The sequence below is a fragment of the Morus notabilis genome, unplaced genomic scaffold (assembly GCF_000414095.1).
Source record: "Morus notabilis unplaced genomic scaffold, ASM41409v2 Scaffold1929, whole genome shotgun sequence".
In the NCBI taxonomy this organism is placed as follows: Eukaryota; Viridiplantae; Streptophyta; class Magnoliopsida; order Rosales; family Moraceae; genus Morus; species Morus notabilis.
In genome coordinates, this window is record NW_010356695.1 from 45,841 (window position 1) to 67,897 (window position 22,057).

Consider the following 22,057-nt stretch of genomic DNA (forward strand, 5'->3'; position numbering starts at 1 on the left):
TTATATACTATGTTTAAGGTTACATAAACAATCACGAAATTTTCATTTGATATTCATAAAATATTCATAAATATATGCACATAAAATGATGAATAAACTCTTTTATTAATTAAATAATAAATATCCTATTACATCTCATGCTTCTAGGACACTATTCCCAACAGAAACCCCAACGACCACCACCGTTTACCACCTTGAGCACCGACGAACTCACGACAGCGAGAACCAACGACAGCGAGCACCCACACAGTGAGAACCCACAAACCCAGAATCACGCGACAAGAACCCACAAACCTTCGCTGGAGAAATCAACGCCTAACCCAGAAGCACGAACTGAGAAAACCTGACCCTCCTAACATTCATCGCCGGAGAAATCAACCACGAAACAGACGAGGTCAATGGCGGATTCCGAGACAAAGGTGAAAACTTTGTTGACTTTTCTTGTTTATTTGTTTTTTCTTAGGTATTTATTATTTTTTTTTCTTTTACCATTTTTTGTCATCTTAGAAGAAAAGATAAAGTCAGTTATTTGAAATTTTTTATTGTCATTGTGCTCCTTATTTAGTCTGTGAGTCTGCCTGATGGCCGGCCATATCATTATGACCGGTCGGTAATTGTATTATGACCGGTCATAAGACAGGCACAGCGTGCGGTCATAGTACTATGACTGATGGTCATAATTCTATGACCGGCCATCAGGCAGGCAGGCTGATAGTGTGACTACCTGACTGATGAGCCTGCGATCATAGCATTATGACCATCAATCATAGTACTGTAACCGCACTATGTGGTTGTCTTATGACCGGCCATCAATCATAACACTATGAGCGAGTCTGCATGATGGGCAATCATAGAATTATGACCGCTCAATGGTCAGACTCTTAGTGTGCCAGTCATAGTACTTTGATTAACAACTTTGTTTACGTTTCTTGTTTTTTTTTTGTATTTATTGTTTTTTTTTATCATTTTTTGTCATCTTAGAATAAAAGAAAGGCTTTGGAGGAAGAGATGTCATTAATAGAATGTGACATCATAGTCAGACGATATCTTCATAAGAGCTTCCCTGTCTTCAACAACATATCTTAAGGATAAACTTTTTCCTTGTGGCCGAATCTCAAGCACATTTCTCACCACATCTATAAGACCTATATAAGTTGTGTTGGTGGGGACCAATATCCCCTTCATTTCACAACCGACAGCACGGTCTCAATATCCATTGTACTTGATGAAGACGTTCAATCCAGCAGTTATTCCTAAATAATTTCAAAAATAATCACTGTTAATCAACATGCAATTACTCCTAGTCGTCATCGAGTCATTAGAAATGACCAGTCATAACACTGTGTAATAGCCGGTCATAAGGCAGTAATAATGTGCCAGTCATAACACTATAGGTCATTTTAATCATAATATTATGACTGGACAGTCATATCACTATGACTACCTTACGATCATAATACTATGACCGGTCATTTTGACTCATATTGTTATAATTTGACTCATAGACATTGACTCATACTGTTATGACTGATTGGTCATAGTATTATGACCGGACATATAACATTATGAGTCATAATACTATGACTCCCAATGTTAACTATGTCTTTGGCGTGTTGGTCGTTACAATCAGTTTACATATCAGTTATAAAATCATCCAAAATCTCAAATTGACGAAGGAGATTTTTAATTCCTATCACATTAAGTTCAACCCAGTCATTTTTTTCAAGTTCTATATACTAAATCTCCAGAAAAATAAATTTAAAAAGATAAAAATAAAACAAAACAAAAAAAAATTATGTACCAACCTCGATCTGTGCACAACCGGAGTATTGACGACGAGGGAATGAGGGTGTAGGGAAGAGAGAGAGTGAGCAGAGATAGGCCAAACTTGAGAGAGAGAGAGAGAGAAAGCTAAAAATGGGGTGTGGAGAGAGAGAATAGGCGGGAGAGAGATGAGAGTTTCTTTGAGGTGCTTTTAAATGATAATTTTGACCTAAGTGGCATAAAAGTCATTTTATCTCATACTACTAACATGCCAATACTAATTGTGAAAGTATACAAAAGTAATGCTAAAATTAATAATAATTTATTCATGAGTGTTATTATTTAAATTAACCCCAGGACTATAAGTTTCTTTTATCCTTCACACTTAAATGATGCCTCGCATGATATTTTGGACTTTATTAATTTTTTAAATACATATAGAATAGAGTTAAATTTTATTTGTAGAATTTCTTATGTCAATAAATATAACGACACTCGTAAATAATAATAGCATTTATTTTAGGGTTATTAGCCGAATTAGTTCATCCATTTTCAGATGCTTGATTCTTGGAAGATTATTCTCTCAAAATATTAATTAATTAATTTATTTATTTATTGACAATTCTGACCCAACACTAAAATTGATAAATGATTTTTGAAATTTTATAAAGATAATAACATCCCAATCAAATAGTAACAGAAACTTTGCAGAATTAGTTGCATTAAATGTAAGATATTCTCTTCATTCTTAAAAATCAAACATGTTGCCTTTTATGTAACTATTCTGAAAATATTTTAGTTAATATGGGATTGGAACACGATTATCTCTATAAAATTTAAAAAATCATTCGTCAATTTATTATCGAGGACTAAAATCATATACATGAGAATCACTTGCAGTATAAATATTATGTTGAGCTATACATGTTATACTTACATATTGCATTCATGAATTAATTAGAGTATTATACACATTCATTATATGAAAAAAGTTGAATTATTTGATTACCATGAAAATTTAAAAGGGTATGAATGATCATCAAATGCGAGTACAACGAGCAAACTATTCTGTCTCAGATCATTTTATATGAAGCAGGTAAAGGAGAAAAATAATGAGGAAAACGTTTATGCACATCTTGAAAAACAAAATGACATTCATGAAACTAAAATATAACTTGTTAGAATCTCCAATTGCACATTTGGCATTAAAAAGTGTGATGGTTACATATATTATTTTTATTTGTGTTCTAATATATAATGCTATTTTAAATACTGAGTCCACTTTTTTTTTTCACAATCATTAAACTTTAAAAGTTGTAAATTAAAGTAAACATTTACGTTCTAAACTAATTTAAAAATATAAATATCACAATAACGAAATAAAAAAGTAAACACATCAACTAAAAATATCAAATATCAAACTTACGGTATGCAATCCTTGGAGGCAAATTTGACACAAGTAGTAGATAATAAATTTGGCACATTACATTGGAGAGCGATTTTGTCACTTAAATGCTAAATTTAACATTGGCACACTGATTTTGCATTGTAATAGATTAGATGCTATTAGACGTTTTAAAAAAGATAAGACAAAACAACAATATTAGTTTTACGGATTTTGACATGTATGCATTCATGATATTTGCAACAAATTTTTTCATCATGTATATCATTGCTCTTTTAGTATATACTAGTTGAAAAGCAAATGCTATGCACTTGTGTGTTTGGCTCTTATTTAGAAGATACATAATTAAGAAAAGAGTATTGGATAGGCGGAGAGGAAATAGATCCTCATATAGGGCCATATTCGAGGAAAACCTTATGTTAGCAGGGCAATGAGGAACCAAAATGAAAAAAATAAAAGGCAGGAAGAAAAAAGTCAAAAAGGGACCAAACTGAAGAAGATAAATGTTTTAGGGCAAATAGTAAAAAAAAAAAAAAAAAAAAAAAAAAAAAAAAAAAAAGGATGAAAAAAAAAAGATATTGCCATGAAAACTATTCAAAAATATAAAGTGTCCTTTAGCCAAAAAATTAGAATAAAATAAAAAGCATTCATATTGGTTAATAGCATATAGCATTATTCACCAGAACACCAGACATTTGGTGTTCTTACTAGCTAATTTTACTTCGTATTCTGCAAAAGTCAATGAAAGCGATCATCTCATGCCCATATACACCTTATTCGAGCTAGAAATTTGACTAAATATTAAGTCCAAATTTTCTATTGAATGCCGTGATGATCCACGTCAAAGTTTGCCCATTAAATGTAAAACCAGCTGCTTTCCTCTTATGCATATACCATATCGTGTTATTGTTATACAAGTATAGTATTGATCCATTGGACTCGTCACTTACCCTAGGAGGATTAAAATAAGCTGGGGATTGGTCATCTGCTTCACCTGAAACTTAAGAGAACAAAAGACACGTCCATAGAATTAAAATCTGATATTTGTAAACTAAAGAACTAAATAGGATCAATATGTTGTTAAATCTCATAAAAATACATATGCCGTCACAATTATTTGGTATACATATATTATTCGTAACAGTTTCAAGGGAACAATTAAACACCCAGAAAATCAATACAACACCATTGCATCTTCATAATATTATTATTTACCAGTTTGCACGACACCTTCCTCAAACATCACAAGCAACAATATAATTATAATCTCTATAATAACTCATGCCAATGCAGTTTTTGAAAGGCCCTAATCATGCATGCTCGGGTATCCTATTCCTAAGACCTAATCAAGTGATAGCAATTTCGTCTGTTTATGCATATTACCACAAATGAGCTCTACACGCATAAAAACGAAGACAAGGGGAGACACACACAGAACCAGAAAACAAGAGAAACAAACCAATATTTACTTCTACGTCATCGTCCTCAGAGGCTATGGAGTGACTTGAATAATCCTCCTCTTTTATGTTGTTTGTATTTCCATATATCAAGAACAAATCATTGAAATTTGGGAAAGTTCTATTTCTGTATGATCTTGCATCAGGGTACTCCTGCAGAAGCTTCGTATGAGCTGCTATACATATAAGACATACAAACTATATCACCTTGAAAATTCCAAAAAAGGGCACCTTGACATAAGCATCCCAGAGTTCATCATCAGCTGTTATCCTTTGTTGCATTTCATCCCAAGCAAACCCACTCTGGTCAAGCAGAGCTTTCATGTCATTGAATCGTTTCCTCAAATTTAGAAAACGACTTTTCAAAACATCTTTATCATGCTGAGAACCAAATTCTGCACTGAATTTTGTAACCATGTCAGTCCAAGCTAATTTATTAAATTTATGGTTAGCCATACTTCCATTGCGAACTTGCTCGAGCATTAGATCAATGAAATGTCGATCCATTTGTGGTGTCCAATCAGTTCTCCAGCGATGATTATTGTAAACGTTAGCTCCTTCAGCATTCAAAAAACAATATATAATAAGAAATGGATATTCTTTTGTTTATGATATGATTTATAATACTTTAACAATGCTAGTAGGCTGCAGAATATTTCTGAGGAACTTCAAGACCAAATATGCAAGATAACAGAATGCAAAACCCCATAACCTGGACAAAAAGAAACCTTACCTCCACCATTGCAGCTAATATATCGACCTGATTGGCTAAACTGTCCATTAGAAGCTGAACTTCCATAAATTAAGCACAGATCATTGTAGTTTGGATTGGATCTGAATCTGTACAACTCTGCACCTGGGTGATCCTACAGGTACTGCATGTTAGTCACCACGTATACTTGGACATTAAGAATCAAATAGACAAGTAAGCACCTCAATATAAGCATCCCAAACATCATCACACGCTGTGATCATTTGCTCCATTTCATCCCACCAGAAACCGCGCTGGTCAAGAAGATCTTTCATATCAAGGTACTGCTTCTCCAACCTTTTAGCGCGACTCCTCAACACATCTTTGTCATGCTGTAATCCAAATCTGTCCTTGAACAATGCCACCATATCTATCCATGCTTGGTCATCAATAGAGCAATCAATCTTGTTCATTTTATGCACTTGCTCCAGCATGATATCAATGAGGCAACGGTCCATTGAAGGAGTCCAATTTATCTCACCATTTACAACGCTCTGAATCTCTTCCCCATCTAGTCATCATTAGACAGTAGTAACCAAATGGGGAACATCAGAAAACAACAAAACTCATATTTTTAGTTGTTATTACAATCATCCTAATTACTTATGTTTTCTATTCATTTTGTTTCTTGTTTTGTTTTCTTTGATTTTTCTTTTTCCCTTTTTTCATGGATTCTTCAGCATTTCTAGCCTGACTAGATAAATCAGCTTTTTTAACTTTGGTCTAAATTCACTCTATTTGGATTTGGAAATACATTGAACTTCTGGCACCTGAAATGAATAATCAAAAATACATCACTATGAATCTTCCAATGAAAACTGCTGAGCGAATTGAAGTTAAATGGTATATTTCTCAAATTTAGACTCTGCAATAAAAGAACTACGAATCAAATAAGAACTAAGAATCAAATTCTGAACGGATAGAAATCATCAAAAATTGTACTGAAAGAAACATAATATCAAAATATAAAGATAATTAAAAATAGGATTTCCAACATCATCAGAGCATTGTTGGTATAACGAAAATACAAGAGAGTGGAAAATAGCCAACAAGTTGTATTAAGTAACAAGGGCAGAGCATTGTTTATCATCTTCATAATTCAAGCTTAATTACAGGCGGAGGCTTTTGTTAATAACTGCAGGATTATAATTACTCAAGATACTATTAGGAAAATTCAGCGGACATAATTCTATTTCATCCAAAGGGAAAGAATAAACACACCAATCATCAAATCTGGATCTTCACCGTCAAAATCCTCGCTGTGAGCAATGTGAGAATCAACTGCAAACGAATGCCTTTCCCTCTCTTCACCTACAAATTTACTTTTTCCTTTTCAGACAAGTAATTTTTATACAAGAAATAATACTTATTATAAAAAATTACTGAACATTCAGATGCAGGAAAATGGCGGTGCATCACTATACTTGTCACTTTGATTCATCTGGTGCCACTGATATTCAAACGTAATAATCCTAACGGTCTCAGTGAGAGTATTAATGTTATCCCTTGAAACACATACACACACATACATTACAGTGACCAGTAACATTAGTTCTTTAGTAAACAAGCCCTGGGACAGCCACATATAAAGAAACAGAAAATTTATGGAACACTAAAGAGGAAAATCATAAGTTGGCATGTATTTACTGATGATTTTTCTAAACGACTGCTTACTCATGTGAATAGTTAAATAGAAGTTAATATCCAGTATCAGCCGCATATAACCCTAACGTAGTACGTAGCAATCTAACACAGAACACTAACTTCACTATTTACAAATCTAAAGTTTGTAACTCAAATATGAATCTCACCAGTTGTGTATTGTAAGACGTCATCTTCATAGTCTTTCCCCCTCTGCAAGTGACAACGAACTCCATTGCTCATTGCAGTGCCATATATTAAGCTCAAATCATGGTAGTTTAGCAAGGACTTCTTCCTGTAGGAGCGTGCATCTGGATGTGCCTAGATCAGCAATAATAAGAGTCATATACGAGTACGACAAAAACGTAACTGTCATCATGATGTGAATGATTGCATACCTTGATGTAATTTTCCCAAACAACATCATCGGCCACTATCCTTTGTTGTCTTTCATCCCAAATGAATTCGTTTTCCTCCAGTAGGCTCCTTACATTGGTATAATACTTGAACAATTTCTTATAACGCTGTCTCAATATTTTAATCCCATATTGAAAACCGAATTTTGCATTGAACGAAGTAAGGATATCTTTCCAAGCTTGTCTTGTAAAGGTATCGTTAACCTTACTGCCTTTTCTCAGTTGACCAAGCAAAAGTTTGATAAAATAACGGTCCATGGCTAGTGTCCAATCTGTTTTTACTTGCTCATTAGTTGCAGGAACAAGATTGTTCACTTCAAGCACTAAAAAAATGGAGAGAAAAAAAATGAGAAAGGTGATATTTAAAAACTTTAAATATAATACTCGAGGATACCATCGGTAATCAAGTAAAAGTTTGGTGATTTCATAATTAAAAAAATTACAATGCTCGCAAATGTCATTAGCAGTTAAGAAAATAAATGGTAAAACTAAAAAAAAATAAAAAAATAAAAAAGGATTGTCACTTATAGCCAGACCGCCTTATTTTGTCTTCATCTCATTACAGGCACATTGCAAGAGTGAGCGAAAAGGGTTATCACATTTACATTTTTCAGGGTATAATAGACTTCATTCCATCATAAAAACTTAACTTAAAGACTAGATTTGCAAAGGTTGACTATACAAACACAAGTTGTTCTTATAGTTTTCAAATCACTTACCTACATATAAGTAACCAAAAATGCTGCTGGGAAAAATTGTCATAGATCATAATCGAATCAAAGACATCACAATTTATTTGTATCATTCCTTTAGTATGTGAAAAGATGCAGAGGCATACCGACATTTAATGATTGGAAGTCATCATCAAAGTCTATATCATGACTTGAAAGGCTATATCGTCCATCTGCAGTTGTATGTGCATATATCAAGCACAAATCATTGAAGTTCAGTAAAGCTTTGTTCCTGTAGTATTGCGCATCTGGGTGAGCCTGCATGAATGCCGTATATAAATTTACTTCGAGAATGGTGAAAAATTTTGTACACAAATAAGAGGTAGAGCACCTTGGTGTAGCCATCCCAGACGCATCTTTCAGCAACCACCATTTTCCGAGTGCTGTCCCACGAAAATCCATTCTGATCAAGGAGATTCTTCACATCGCTAAATTGCTTCCATAAGCTCGTATAATGACTTTTCAACACATTTACATCATATGGAGATCTGAAACTGGAATTGAACATGACCAACATGTCATTCCATGCTTGTTTGTTGAAGGTGTGGCCCATCCTATTTCCCCTATGCACCTGATCTAGCATCAGGTCAATAAAATAGCGCTCCATTGCTGGCGTCCAGGTTGTCCTTGAGCGGTCTCCGACTAAATGGGTTTGGCTGCCCATCTATCTATCACTTAGAGCATTGAATATCAGTGGATCAAATACTACCAGTACATTATTAGTTACATAAATGTGTGAATGACATGCTAATTACGATAGCTGATAGTGTAGTAAGAATGTTTGTTAGCCGAAAAAACTCCCAGGCAGAAGAAAATCTCCAAAATACTAACAAAATCTATACGAACATTTTCCAATTACTTTCAAAAGAGCCACACAAAAATAGACTTAAAAAATGGAAACCTGAGAAAAACTACCCAGACGAAGAAACAAATTTTTAACCTGTTAAATCCATACATACAAAACTAATCGAAACGAAGCAAATACACCATAACAAATACAAAACCTAGCTGAAAGTCAACATTATTAAGCCTCTATCTGATCCCAAACAAATTCAAACAAACAAACGAAAAAAAAAAATTGCAGTGTCGAGTTAATTTTCTGTACTAAATTTCTCAACATTAGTCAAACACAATGCTCAAATGAGCTCAGGTAAGCTCCTGCGAGATGATACTTCTCCAAAACGATGAAAATCACAAGTTGAGAATCGCAAATGGCCCCAAAATTTTCTCGGCAACGAAACGAAACGAAACGAATTTCATGATCTTACGAAGAATAAAGCTAAGAAATATGTAATCAAGTAATTGGTAAGATGGGATTGGAGAGTCGTCGTTACCTTTGATATGTTTGCAATCCAAGAAGAAGAAGAAGAAGAAAGGTAAGAAGTACAGAAGTGTAGAGATTGGGCTCTCAGTTCTCACGGATATTTGGAGCTCTATGGTTCGGAGCCTCGCTTGGGAGCGTCTGTTTGGCTGCTTGGATTAACGTGCTCCCTAGTCTCTCCCTCGTTTGGGAATTAGATAACCCCTCTTCTCGCATGGGACACGAGACACGTTTCCGTTAATAAGTTTGGTTTAGCCAAACAAGTTGGATTGTTTTTTAAAGGATGGCAATTCGTGTTCATGTTGTATTTTGATCGTTTTTTTTTTAAATTTATAGTTAATTTAAATTCGATTCGTGATACGAAATTTTTAAAAACCGCAACACGAATACGACGCGATCACTTTAGGGGTTGACACGACACGACACGAAAATGACTCGTGACACGGAATTGATCCGTGAACTTGAAATTGACATGAAAATTGTATACTTTTATTTAATTTTTTACATATTAGAAATAACTTAAAATTCATAACACACTATATTACAATAACATCCATTGAAATTAAGTAAGTAATAGTATAAGATTTTGAGTATAACTATCATGATATCACAAGTTCATAATAAATTTAAAAATATGTAATGAAAAATATATGTATTTTTTAGTTTTGTACAAGTTTCGTATCGTGTTCAGGTTAGGCGGGTCTAACCCAAAATTGACTCATGTTTTTCGTGTTAATTTCAAGTCGACCCAATTCTGACCCGAATCTCTTTTTTTCAATCCTAACCTGCAAAATTTGTGTCATTTTTGAGTCGTGTTGTCGTGCCATGACTCATATTACCGGCCCTACCTTTGATGGTGATCTACTAGAGCTCTCTTACTTAGTATCAAGGAATCGAGTCTCATTGTGGACAATGAGACTGAAATTATTGATATGTTTAGTGCATAAGTTTATACAAAAAAATTTGAATGGGAATTTAATTATTTGTGAGAATTCACAAAACAATGTAGTAAAAATGTAGTAAAAATGTTTGAATTATGGCTCAAACTTAATAAAAGGACTATATACTTCTCATTAACTTGTTGAATATGACTTGAGCTGATACAGTATACGCTAGTTGACAAAAATATTGATAAGATTTCTTTACATTCTATAAATAGTTGCTTTGTCATTAGAATGGGTATGTGAGGACACCATTAATTTTCTTTGTTTTATCAGCCGAAAAAAAGGGGGGCTGGATTGTGATCGTCCGTCATTAGCATTGGCATGATCTTTTGGGCCCCCATCAAGCCTACCGACTTTGTGAACTAAATTTTGGGGATAATGTGTGTGTCTAAAATTAGATTTAGTCACGGATAGTCTATACAGCAAACTAATAAGTCTATGTACTTGTAAAAATTATAGGGTTATTTTCAATGTTGTCCCCCGACAAAGGTCGTCACATTTTAGGCCACAAACTTCAAAACGTCTCAAACTACCTACTCAAATTATTTGTCCCAGGTGATGTGCCATCCAATTTTTCCACCAAGCGGTGAGAACTTGCAAGACTTTAATGTGGAGAATTTAGGTCGTTTTCAAGCTTGTGGGTCAAAGTAGACAACCCCTTGATTTAAGAGCAAAATTTAAAAACACCATAAAACAATGATACCAAAACAAAACTTGAAGTGATAGAGGGTGTTTGGTATACACTATTCTTGAGAGTGGGAATAAAAATCTTGCATTTTCCCATATAAGTTCTAGAAAGTTTGGAGTAAACACCAAAAGCCGTCAAATTTATTGATTAAACACTAACCACCTTTGCGTTATACCAATATCTTTTCTTGATGTTTGACAAAGCAAAAGTTAAGTCCCGTTCACTTCACCGATTCGAGTTTTGCTACAGTTAAAAGCTCTCAGAAACAGTCACATCTAACTTTTTTGCTACAGTAAAAAGCTCACATAAAGTCACATCTCAACTCGAATTAAAAACTCGAATCAGCGAACTAAACAGGCCTTATTCAACTAAATTGAAGCATATTAAATGGTGTTTTATTTCTCTTTTTCCCTTTTTTTGGGTGGGGGGCAAAGAAATGTGCCTGTGTACTAAAAACAATTCAAGAATTGGCAACCAAGCATGCTAAACTCAAAATCCAACAGAGTTTTTCATTTCCGATGTCAAAATCAAATCCTTTACTGTTTCTAGTTCTCTTGCTAGTTTAAATGGCCATTTATGTATCCCCAATGTACTGAAACGCTAAAGTTACAGGAACAAAAATACACGTCATTCTCATCTATATTCCTCCGGCAAGCGATATCCGGACATAACTACCTTGTTGGCGAACATCTTCCCAGTCTTGGGCATCACGTGCCAGTGCAATGTCAAGTTGAATTCTTTTCCGCGGAGATTACTTCCCTACAAAAGGAAGAAGAAGCTGTTAAGTTGATGTAGAAACTAGATAGGGAGCTAAGGGACTAATCGGTTTCTAGAAAGGCAACATACCTGATCAATGAAACGGTACTTGTTTGAGGTGTGAATCCAGAATTTTGCGTTCTCCTTTGCGGGTATAATACCATCCCAAAGGGATATCTGTAAAAACAGAATTGAGAAACGAATTAAGCCATGGAGTTACTTGTTAAGTAATAACAAGCCTGAGAACATGGCAATATGCAGAGTACAAAAGCAAAATATTTCTAGAATCCAAACTCATCACCAAACATACATACATATTCAAAAGATACAAATCAAAGGGAAATAACTCCAGAATATTTATGCGTCCAGGTGGATCAGAAGCTTGCCTGATTCAAGGAGTTCTTTGGGGTTTCATATTCAGCAGCTAAGAAAACAAAAACCTGCAATTTTCAATAAGAAAGAATGTTTGTTATTTAGCTCTATGAAAGATTATCAGATAATGACAAGCATGCATTATGCTTAAGAACGCGATTATCAGATAAATCTCTTGCATTTTCAAAAGTATCCTTTCAGTGCTCCAAAAGGGCCCTTTCTCATAGATAAGGTACGTCACAGAACTAGAACAAAGAACAGTACTCAATATATCTACATACATGCATGCAGGCATACGCACATAGTCGTTGAACGCATACATACACATGTATGCGTGTGTGCACATATAACTATATACGTACATATGTGTGTGCGCGCATGTGTGTTTGTTTAAGCTACAATAAGTCGTGAGAATTCTCCAATACCTGCTTTGTGTTCCAAGTGAAAAGTGACTGCAAGTCTGCTGAGATATTCAAAGTCATGCTGACCTGCATAATAAGATGAGGAAATTTTTGTCAAACTTAAATGACAGATAAGATGGCATGACTATTATTAATACACTACAACAACTAACAAACTGGAATACACGACTGAACAAATAGAATATTAATGTAATAAGGAATAAGAAAAGAAAAAGGCAAAACAAATCTTAAATATCAGGATAGATTCTCTAGAAGAAGAAAAAGACAGGCAAAGAGTGGAAGAGATATAGTTGTGGATTCTGAACTTGCCAATGATCATTGCTTATCTATCGAGGGCTTGACAAGTTGTCTTTCAAGAATGAATCGAAAGGACCCCAACAAGTTGAAAAAGGTAAACTCTAATCTCGGTGTCAACAATACTTATAAGTAATACCAGTGAAATTAACAAGCCTGAGAACATGGCAATATGCAGAGTACAAAAGCAAAATATTTCTAGAATCCAAACTCATCACCAAACATACCTACATATTCAAAAGATACAAATCAAAGGGAAATAACTCCAGAATATTTATGCGTCCAGGTGGATCAGAAGCTTGCCTGATTCAAGGAGTTCTTTGGGGTTTCATATTCAGCAGCTAAGAAAACAAAAACCTGCAATTTTCAATAAGAAAGAATGTTTGTTATTTAGCTCTATGAAAGATTATCAGATAATGACAAGCATGCATTATGCTTAAGAACGCGATTATCAGATAAATCTCTTGCATTTTCAAAAGTATCCTTTCAGTGCTCCAAAAGGGCCCTTTCTCATAGATAAGGTACGTCACAGAACTAGAACAAAGAACAGTACTCAATATATCTACATACATGCATGCAGGCATATGCACATAGTCGTTGAACGCATACATACACATGTATGCGTGTGTGCACATATAACTATATACGTACATGTGTGTGTGCGTGCATGTGTGTTTGTTTAAGCTACAATAAGTCGTGAGAATTCTCCAATACCTGCTTTGTGTTCCAAGTGAAAAGTGACTGCAAGTCTGCTGAGATATTCAAAGTCATGCTGACCTGCATAATAAGATGAGGAAATTTTTGTCAAACTAAACTTAAATATAAGATGGCATGACTATTATTAATACACTACAACAACTAACAAACTGGAATACACGACTGAACAAATAGAATATTAATGTAATAAGGAATAAGAAAAGAAAAAGGCAAAACAAATCTTAAATATCAGGATAGATTCTCTAGAAGAAGAAAAAGAGAGGCAAAGAGTGGAAGAGATATAGTTGTGGATTCTGAACTTGCCAATGATCATTGCTTATCTATCGAGCGCTTGACAAGTTGTCTTTCAAGAATGAATCGAAAGGACCCCAACAAGTTGAAAAAGGTAAACTCTAATCTCGGTGTCAACAATACTTAACCAGATATCAAAACTACAGTTCATGAGCAACAAGATCAAATAAATTGCTGCATATACTCAATCCATCAAGATTTCAAGCTTTACTGGCTTGTTTTCTGTAATTCCAATCGTAAAATTTCCTTAAGATGCAAACTTATAATCGTAGTTAAGCAGAATCACAAAAAAAGAGTGGATTTCTATTAAACTCATTAAAAATGAAGACAGAGTTCTAAATTCCACTCAGAGAGTACAGGCCCGTTCTTTTTGTAGGTTTGAACGTAAATTCATATTTTTGTGAGGAAAAACATGACGGCAGAAAGGTTTAAATTGTGGTTCAAACCTATGAAAAGAATGAGCCCTATGTCTATTGAGAGTGGAAGTCAAACCCAAGTCACCTACAGTTTCTATAATAAATTCAATTATTCCACATGTTTTCATTTATAACTTACTCTTTGCCCTACAATTTCATCTACCAGAGAGACGAACCAATATAACTACTGATACCAATAAGACTACCTATATTGTTTCTTATAGAATCCAAGGGATTATTATTTCAATTCTCTAGATGTATTTAGTACAAGAAACATTTATAAAACGTGGAAAACAACTATACCGTAAGACTGAAATGCATATGTCAAATTCACATACAACCTTAGGAACACCAACTAGGTGTGACAAAATTCAGTCTTATATATAGAACAAAAACCATCAAACCCTAATTAAAGAATCTTGTGCTAATCAATTATACATAGATATGAATATAATTGGCTAATTATAAACACACACACACACACACACACACACACACACACATATATATATATATATATATTCGGAATAAATATGTTTCTTCATTTCGTAAATAATAACATAACAAAAGCTGAATCGAGCAAGAAATATATACACACACACATATATATATATATATATATATATTGGGAATAATATTAAAATTAAAAAAAATGAAACTATTCATGAGACGAAATCCAATGAATTACTGTTCTCGCCAAGTCAAGCCAGTACAAATCAGAGAAAACCCAATCTAAAATAATAGACATGAAACCACAACTATTTTCATAAACGACGGAAAAACAACCAAAACAAAGATTGAAAACTTACCTCGTCGTTCCCATTTGGTTGCTTCTGAAACCAATTGATGTTCAAAACCTTTAAAAAAAACCCAAAATCAGAAATCAAATCCAAATGGGTATTCGAAATCACGAGAATTGTAAGATTACGAATCATGGGATCGAATGATACAATAAATGATGATTAGAGAGTACCTGGACTTGGGCAGCCGGAGAAGGGTGATTGAGGTTGTCGGAGAAAGAGGCGATGGCGCACATGAGAGCGAGAATGGTCAGAGCGAAGGTCAGCAGAGCATTGGCTCTGTACCCAAACGAATGCATTTCTTCTTCTCTCTTCTCTTCTGGGTTTTTGATTTGCTGTTTGGGGGTTTCTTCTTCTTCTTCTTCTACTTCTGAGGAGTCTTCTACTTCTGAGGAGAAGGATGAATCAAGAATCGAATTGTGTGACTTTTTCTTTTTTTCTTTTTTCTATTATTTTATATTTTTCTTTTTTTGGTCTATTCTTTTATAATTTATCATTTAAGCCATTGCAAGGGGTAATTTACACTTTGGCTCTATTCCGTCTACTCATTGGACAGAACACGTCCGCGGGACCCACCTTCTCCATTTTTCGCTTTGCTTTTGAGTAGTGTGGCTTTTCCATCCATGCTTGTATTTTATTTTTATTTTTCCATCTGCCCTTTCAAGTAGTTCCTTTTTCATCCCATTGTCAACAACAAAAAAAAAGAATGAACGTTTAGAAGGGAATTCGTATCATGATTTAACTTATAATTTATAATTTATTATAATATTTTTTATAAAAAATATATATAAAATGAGAATGATTTTAAATTATAATTTTAAATTCATGAACCAAACGTCCTGAAATCTCTTCTTTCATTTTTAAAAAAAATTCTTATTTGTTGGTGATCGACACATAATTTAATTTTTTTTTTTTTTTGTTGATCACTCTCTCTCTTTTTGTATCTTCTCTGCAGACAAGAAGAGAGAATGAATTGTATGTTTTTGTACTTCAACCAAGCAATCCAATAGTGCACATCACTAAATATACTTTAATTTTAAATATAATGGTCAATATTTATACACATGGTTTATACATTTTCCCACACCTCATCTCACACCTCACACTTTAAACTTGTTCGCTTATTATATTTTACTTTACTTCTTTTTTTTTTTTGTCCTTTTGTTTAGTTTTTGAAGTTTAATACTATTATTTGACTTGTTATAGTAACGCACTAATATATGAGTAACATTTTATGTTAATGTATTGAAAAAGTATATTTGTTAATTGTTCTTTTATTGATTGGTAATGATTTGTCAATACTAATGGGACTCTAATTAGTATTCAACTAGTAGAGTTAATATTATTTTACTCTCTATTTATTTTCTTTTTTTCTTAACCTTATGTTTTAGATTTTTGAATTATGGTACTATTATTTGACTTGATATACTAATGTACTAATATATGAGTGAAACATATTATGTCAATATATTGAAAGTACATTTGTTAATTGTTTTTTTATAGATTAGTACTAATTTGTTAATACTAATTAGACTTTCATTAGTATTCAATTAGTAGAGAACATTATTTTACTCTTTTTTTCAATACTAAAAATTAAATTAAAAAAAAAGGAGAGAATAGGCACGTCCCTGTCCCTCGTGCTAGTCACTTGCGTTCTATCAATTTAAGAACCTGCTCACCATTAATTCTCTTAAAAGGTATTAATTCTCTTAAAAATAATTAATAAGTTACATGTTCACCATTAATTCTCTTAAAAAGTAATTAATAAGTTATCCCGACACCACTAATAATACTTAGAATAATAATACCTTTAAGGCCCGTTCACTTTTTGAGTTTAAAATTCGAGTTTTGCTACAGTAAAAAACTCTCAAAAACAGTTACATTTAACTTTTTTATTACACTTTTTTACTACAGTAAAAAATTCTCACATAACATCACATCTTAACTCAAATTAAAAATTCCATCACATCTTAACTCAAATTAAAAATTCAAATCAACGAACTAAACGGACCTTAATTTTAAAAAAAAAAACACCTTGGAAAAATATGTCGCGGTATTTTTTAGTAAAAGGCGAAAGAATAGTTCGCTCTGTTCTTACCACGCGACTCCTTGATTGGTGCTGTAGATGAAGTTCCATATTTATAGTCTAACTCTTCCACTTCTCCTTCGTGTCGTTTCTATGTGGGACAATTCAACTTTGCTCTTATTTGTGTCCATATTGTACACCCTATATTGTGTGTATATATATATATATACGTGTTTTGGATCTTATATGCTGCAGTTAAAGTGCTGAATTTTGGGCCTACTTTTGTATTATCGTATGCTAAGTTCTAATGCAAAGTATCGCAATAATATTTACTGTGGACAGTTTCAGTGTTACTTGCGCTAGAGAGAGAAAAGAGTGCAATCCTCTCGTTCATATTTCATAGTGAACATGCTAAACATATGGACGAGAACAAAAAAAAAAATGCAACTCCAATAATAGAAAAAAATGAAGAATTTTAAAAAGTAAATAAATACAAAGGAGGTACAATTGTACAAATCGAGTGGTGTCATGCATTATATATACCATTTAAGAAGCTTATCTAGTAGATATATAAAAAGAAAAAATAGCTTGTTTTCATTTTGCACTTCGTTGCTTGGCTGCTTCTTAAAAGAAAATAAATAAATAAATAAAAATAAAAAGTATTTAGAGAGTTTTCTCATTAAAAACCTTTTCACTAATTTTCCCATTAACATAATTTTTTTTCAAATATATCCCAAATTCAATATTTCTTCATGCCATACTTTAAAATGTCATTTTTTTCCAAATGCATCCCAAATATATATTTTTATTAATTTACCCTTTTTACATCAAATGCTTTCGTTTGTTTCTCCTTTTTTTTCTTTTTTTTATTTCTCAAACAAAGTCAACTTGTTAATCTTTAAATACTCTTTACTGCACATAATATATATATATATATAGGAGAAAAGAGGCATTTGTTTTGAACTTTGTTTTAAACCATCATCATATATATTATGAGAATGTAAGATAATTATAATTGTTCGTAAAAAATTTTTTTATTAAAAAAAAAACATTCAAATTGTAAAGTACAAAAAAGGTTACAAATGAGACGTACCTAAGGCACGTCTCTCATGCTATAAGTATTAGATGGTGTATACTTTGTTTGAGAGATTATTGGGCTGTTTTTTCTTTCTTTCTTTTTAAATCCAATCCTATAGCACTCATATTATAATTTTTGTTAGAGTTTAACAAGAGCTAGTTTAAGGACCAATGGTAATAGAAGTATATATTAATATGACGATTTTTTTTTTCTTGATAGTGGGTGGTATATTTGAAACGCCCATTTAAATCAAAATTTATTATTAAAAAAAAAAAAAACTCCCTTAATGTGAGATGAGAAAAAAGGTAAAATTATAACAACCTCTAATAGACTTAAATTACAACATTCTATTTACTTAAAAAAAAAAAAAAAAAAAAAAAAAAAAAAAAAAAAAAAAACTCTTACTTAGTCCACACACCCGCGTACTTATGAATAATTTTGAAATTAATAGTGGTATGTATTGTAATGTGTAAATTTGACACCTTTACAATTAAATGATATGTATGTTTAGAAGAGAGCTGTGGAGGGATGTGTTCATAAAATCAACTTTATAGTTTAAAAAAGGATGGTATTATTCAAGAAAAATATATTATAAAACAAAGAACTATCCATCTAATATAACTGTCTTACAACAACTTAAACAAAGCGAAAATCCACCAGAAATTTAGTTCGAAATCAAAGTTTTCACAAGACAAACTAAAATTTATATATATACAAACCAAATATAGTAATAGAGCCAATTGACTCTCATCAAAACATAACAAAGTACATAAACTAAAGCAATACATAAGCCAAAAAATTTGAAAAAATTAATTCTTGTTTATTGCATATGTATATCGAGGCGGAGAGTATCTAACACTCAACTCGAAACAAGATATTGTCCTCATCTCTATCTCATCTCAAATATTGTCCCCTAGGCTATATGTTCACCCTATTCATGCTCAATGGGCGCCGGCCCCGCAAGATATACTGCCATCCTAGACAATAAATATGCATTTAAAATGCTGCTACAAACGCTCAGCAAGTATTGAGACCACACTCCATATCCTACTGGACGTGTACAATTTACCACTACACATCAAAACAAATAGAAAATGACAATACTCATCATAGAAGAAATTATAAGTGGTTAGTTTAAAAAAAAAAAAAAAAAAAAAAAAAAAAAAAAAAAAAAAAGAAGAAGGATCACACGTAGATATAAGAACATTTTGGATTTTTAGAGCCAATATTCTTGTTACGTACCTTGGACTAATAACTAAAGGCAACACTCATCAGTTTCATGAGTAGCGCAATAGTAAAATAAATTAATGATCTTGAAACTGACTTTTCTTGGGCTCAAAATTGTAACCGAAATTCAAAATGTAAAAGCTGGCCAACAACGTAAATGATCTTGGCATTAACTTTCTGGTAATTAATCGGTTTCAATTCGTTAGAAGACGCTGGCTGGTTGAGAACTCTCTCGAAAACCAATCTGACCCAGGAATTTTCAAATTAAAAGTCCTCTCGTCGGAAAATTAACTAGTGTTTGGACCAATCCAAACCCGACAAGCCAGAACAAGATAATGCTGGCTAATTAGTAAGAAGAGCAACAAGAACAAGGAACAACCTTACTTTACTTTGCATGGCTTATCTAGCTGTCAAAGCTCTTCTTCACTGCCAAGTGCCCCTCCTACTCGACAACTCTTTGTTCTCTTACCAGGAATATTATGCTCATCTTCTTGCTTTTTCTTTTTCTAAACTTAGCTAATATAGGGAACTTCCAAACATAACGTCACTAAAAGCTAGTCCATAAGGCAAAAATCTTTCCCCTAAAAATGTCCATTTCTCAATACACCACTCTATAAAAACAAGCAAAAACCTCCTTCCCCTTTTGCCTCTCTCATCGATCAATAATCTCGCCCATGGCTTCTTTCTTCCTTCACCATTGCCCTTTTCTTCTCTTCCTCCTGATCTTCTTCTCTCTTTGTTTTTCTGTTTCCCCGTCGCAATCGGCCCAAACTGGCCCAATATTCAGGCCCAACAGCCTAGCCCTTCCGGTCCGCAAAGACCCCGCAACCGGTCTCCACGTTGCCAATGTCTCTAAGCGGACCCCACCCTTGCAGGTCCCACTCACAATCGATCTCAACGGTCGATTCCTGTGGGCCAACTGCGAGGGCGGGTCCTACCTCTCCTCCACCTACAACGCGCCGCTCTGCCACTCGACCCAGTGCTCTCAAGCCGTCGGGCCCAACCACTACTGCCGCACGTGCTCTTCACGTGCCCGGCCCGGGTGCCACAACGGCACGTGCGGGGTCACGGTCACTAACCCGGTGACGGGCCGGTCTGCAATCGGTGAGCTTGCCCAGGACTCTCTCTCGGTGCGATCGGCCCAAGGGCCCAGACAAGGCCAAGGCCCGATAGCTCGAGTTCGTCAATTCCTCTTCGTCTGCGCTCCCTCTGCGCTGTTACAACCCGGGCTCCCCCGAAAAGCCCAAGGTGTGGTTGGGCTCGGCCACTCACATGTGTCGCTCCCCAGCCAGCTGGCGTCACACTTCGGCTTCCAACAGAAATTCGCCACGTGTCTACCGCGAGGCAACGGTAACGGCGCCGTCTTCTTCGGGGAAGGGCCGTACTTCTTCCCGCCGGGGATCGACGTCACTCGCAAGCTGATTTACACGCCTTTAACAATAAGCCAAGACGGAGAGTACGCCATAAACCTAAGCGGAATCAAAATCAACAACCACCCCGTCGGAACACCAGTGTCGCGAGCCATAATAACAACCACGAACCCTTACACCTTTCTCGACCACTCGCTCTTCGTTGCTTTGACGAACGTTTTCGCCAACCAACTCAAAATCCCCCGAGTGCAGCCCGTGGCGCCATTCGGGGCTTGTTTCGACGCCAAAGGAATCGCGAGCACGAGAATCGGGCCCGCGGTGCCACCGGTCGACCTGTCCCTACATGACCAAAGCACGAGGTGGAGGATTTTGGGGGCAAACTCGATGATCGAGGCTCGACCGGGGGTGATGTGCTTGGCGTTCGTGGACGGAGGGGCGAGGCCTCACGGGAGTTCGATGGTGATAGGGGCGTACCAGCTGGAGGACAATCTGGTCCAGTTTGATCTGGTCAAGTCGATGTTGGGATTCAGCTCTTCGTTGCTGTTCCGCAGGACTAGTTGCTCCAACTTCAACTTCACCTCTAGTACTACTAGTCCGTGAATGTAATGTACAACATGTTGAAGCCTACTTATGTATTGTGTTGTGATGTATGTATGTGCGTATGTAGTGCTTTTAATGGCGTGAATAATGATAATGAAGAATAAGAAGCTTGTGTTTGTTATATAATTGTTTGTTTTTTTTACTACACAGATATGAAATTTCGTTGAGGATCGATGGAATCTAACAGTTAAGTGTTAATTTGGTTGGAATTATAGACATCCATAAATCCAAAATAATATCCTTTCATGCCCAATATCCCTATCATGAGCATTGAACAAGTTATGGCAGGTGGTCCAACTTGTATGAAAATTTCTTATAATTTGTTATCGCAGAGAAGAATAAAAGACTAGGAGAAAAAAACAGATAAAAAGAAATTGAAAAGAACTCGATGATTTTAACAACTATACATATGTCATTTAGCTACAGTACTAATAAGAATCCATAGCTGGCCTTAGATGTGTCGTTACAGATAAAAAGAAATTGAAAAGAACTCGATGATTTTAACAACTATACATATGTCCTTTAGCTACAGTACTAATAAGAATCCATAGCTGGCCTTAGATGTGTCGT

General features: G+C 34.5%; 3 protein-coding genes and 1 pseudogene across 7 annotated transcripts; 1 reads left to right on the plus strand and 3 right to left on the minus strand.

The window, feature by feature from the left end:
- Positions 1-4,202: 4,202 nt before the first annotated feature.
- On the minus strand, positions 4,203-9,595 carry LOC112093378. 5 transcript variants are annotated; one of them, XR_002903043.1, is made up of 11 exons: positions 9,500-9,595; positions 8,497-8,833; positions 8,273-8,423; positions 7,417-7,757; positions 7,189-7,339; positions 6,599-6,688; positions 5,560-5,888; positions 5,360-5,492; positions 5,085-5,183; positions 4,858-4,929; positions 4,698-4,779 (listed from the first exon to the last, which is right to left on the minus strand). XR_002903043.1 is itself a non-coding variant. In XM_024171788.1 (10 exons), exons 2-10 carry the CDS (start codon positions 8,827-8,829, stop codon positions 4,549-4,551), a joined length of 2,034 nt encoding a protein of 677 aa, XP_024027556.1. In that variant the 5' UTR covers positions 8,830-8,833; positions 9,500-9,595; the 3' UTR covers positions 4,203-4,548. The 5 variants fall into 5 exon arrangements, 4 of the variants coding, with proteins under 4 accessions (XP_024027556.1, XP_024027514.1, XP_024027439.1 ...); XM_024171788.1 differs by having other exon boundaries at positions 4,203-4,779; positions 4,858-5,183; positions 7,417-7,706; XM_024171746.1 differs by having other exon boundaries at positions 4,203-4,779; positions 4,858-5,183; positions 6,599-6,682.
- Positions 9,596-11,602: 2,007 nt separating this feature from the next.
- Positions 11,603-15,625, minus strand: LOC21385555 (signal peptidase complex subunit 3B). Its single transcript, XM_024171966.1, has 6 exons — positions 15,360-15,625; positions 15,196-15,243; positions 13,677-13,739; positions 13,266-13,319; positions 11,965-12,051; positions 11,603-11,877 (listed from the first exon to the last, which is right to left on the minus strand). The coding sequence occupies exons 1-6, from the start codon at positions 15,483-15,485 to the stop codon at positions 11,752-11,754; spliced, it is 504 nt and encodes a 167-aa protein (XP_024027734.1). The 5' UTR covers positions 15,486-15,625; the 3' UTR covers positions 11,603-11,751.
- Positions 15,626-17,184: 1,559 nt separating this feature from the next.
- Positions 17,185-17,287, minus strand: LOC112093479 (annotated as a pseudogene).
- A 2,973-nt stretch (positions 17,288-20,260) lies between these two features.
- LOC21385556 (basic 7S globulin 2) lies at positions 20,261-21,506 on the plus strand (the record flags this gene model as incomplete). The annotated part of the gene is made up of 1 exon (XM_010088441.2): positions 20,261-21,506. A coding segment is annotated over one exon (1,227 nt), but the record flags the coding sequence as incomplete, so codon positions are not given.
- Between the last annotated feature and the right edge of the window lie 551 nt (positions 21,507-22,057).

Coding starts and splice junctions, on each gene's coding strand:
- LOC21385555 (XM_024171966.1), bottom strand. CDS start 15,485: ATGCATTCGTTTGGGTACAGAGCCAATGCTCTGCTGACCTTCGCTCTG. Junction 13,740..15,195: donor AACCAAATGGGAACGACGAG/GTAAGTTTTCAA, acceptor CTTATTATGCAG/GTCAGCATGACTTTGAATAT. Junction 12,052..13,265: donor CAAAGAACTCCTTGAATCAG/GCAAGCTTCTGA, acceptor CTGTTTTTACAG/ATATCCCTTTGGGATGGTAT.
- LOC112093378 (XM_024171671.1), bottom strand. CDS start 8,829: ATGGGCAGCCAAACCCATTTAGTCGGAGACCGCTCAAGGACAACCTGG. Junction 8,424..8,496: donor TCTGGGATGGCTACACCAAG/GTGCTCTACCTC, acceptor GCATTCATGCAG/GCTCACCCAGATGCGCAATA. Junction 4,780..4,857: donor TCTGGGATGCTTATGTCAAG/GTGCCCTTTTTT, acceptor AAGCTTCTGCAG/GAGTACCCTGATGCAAGATC.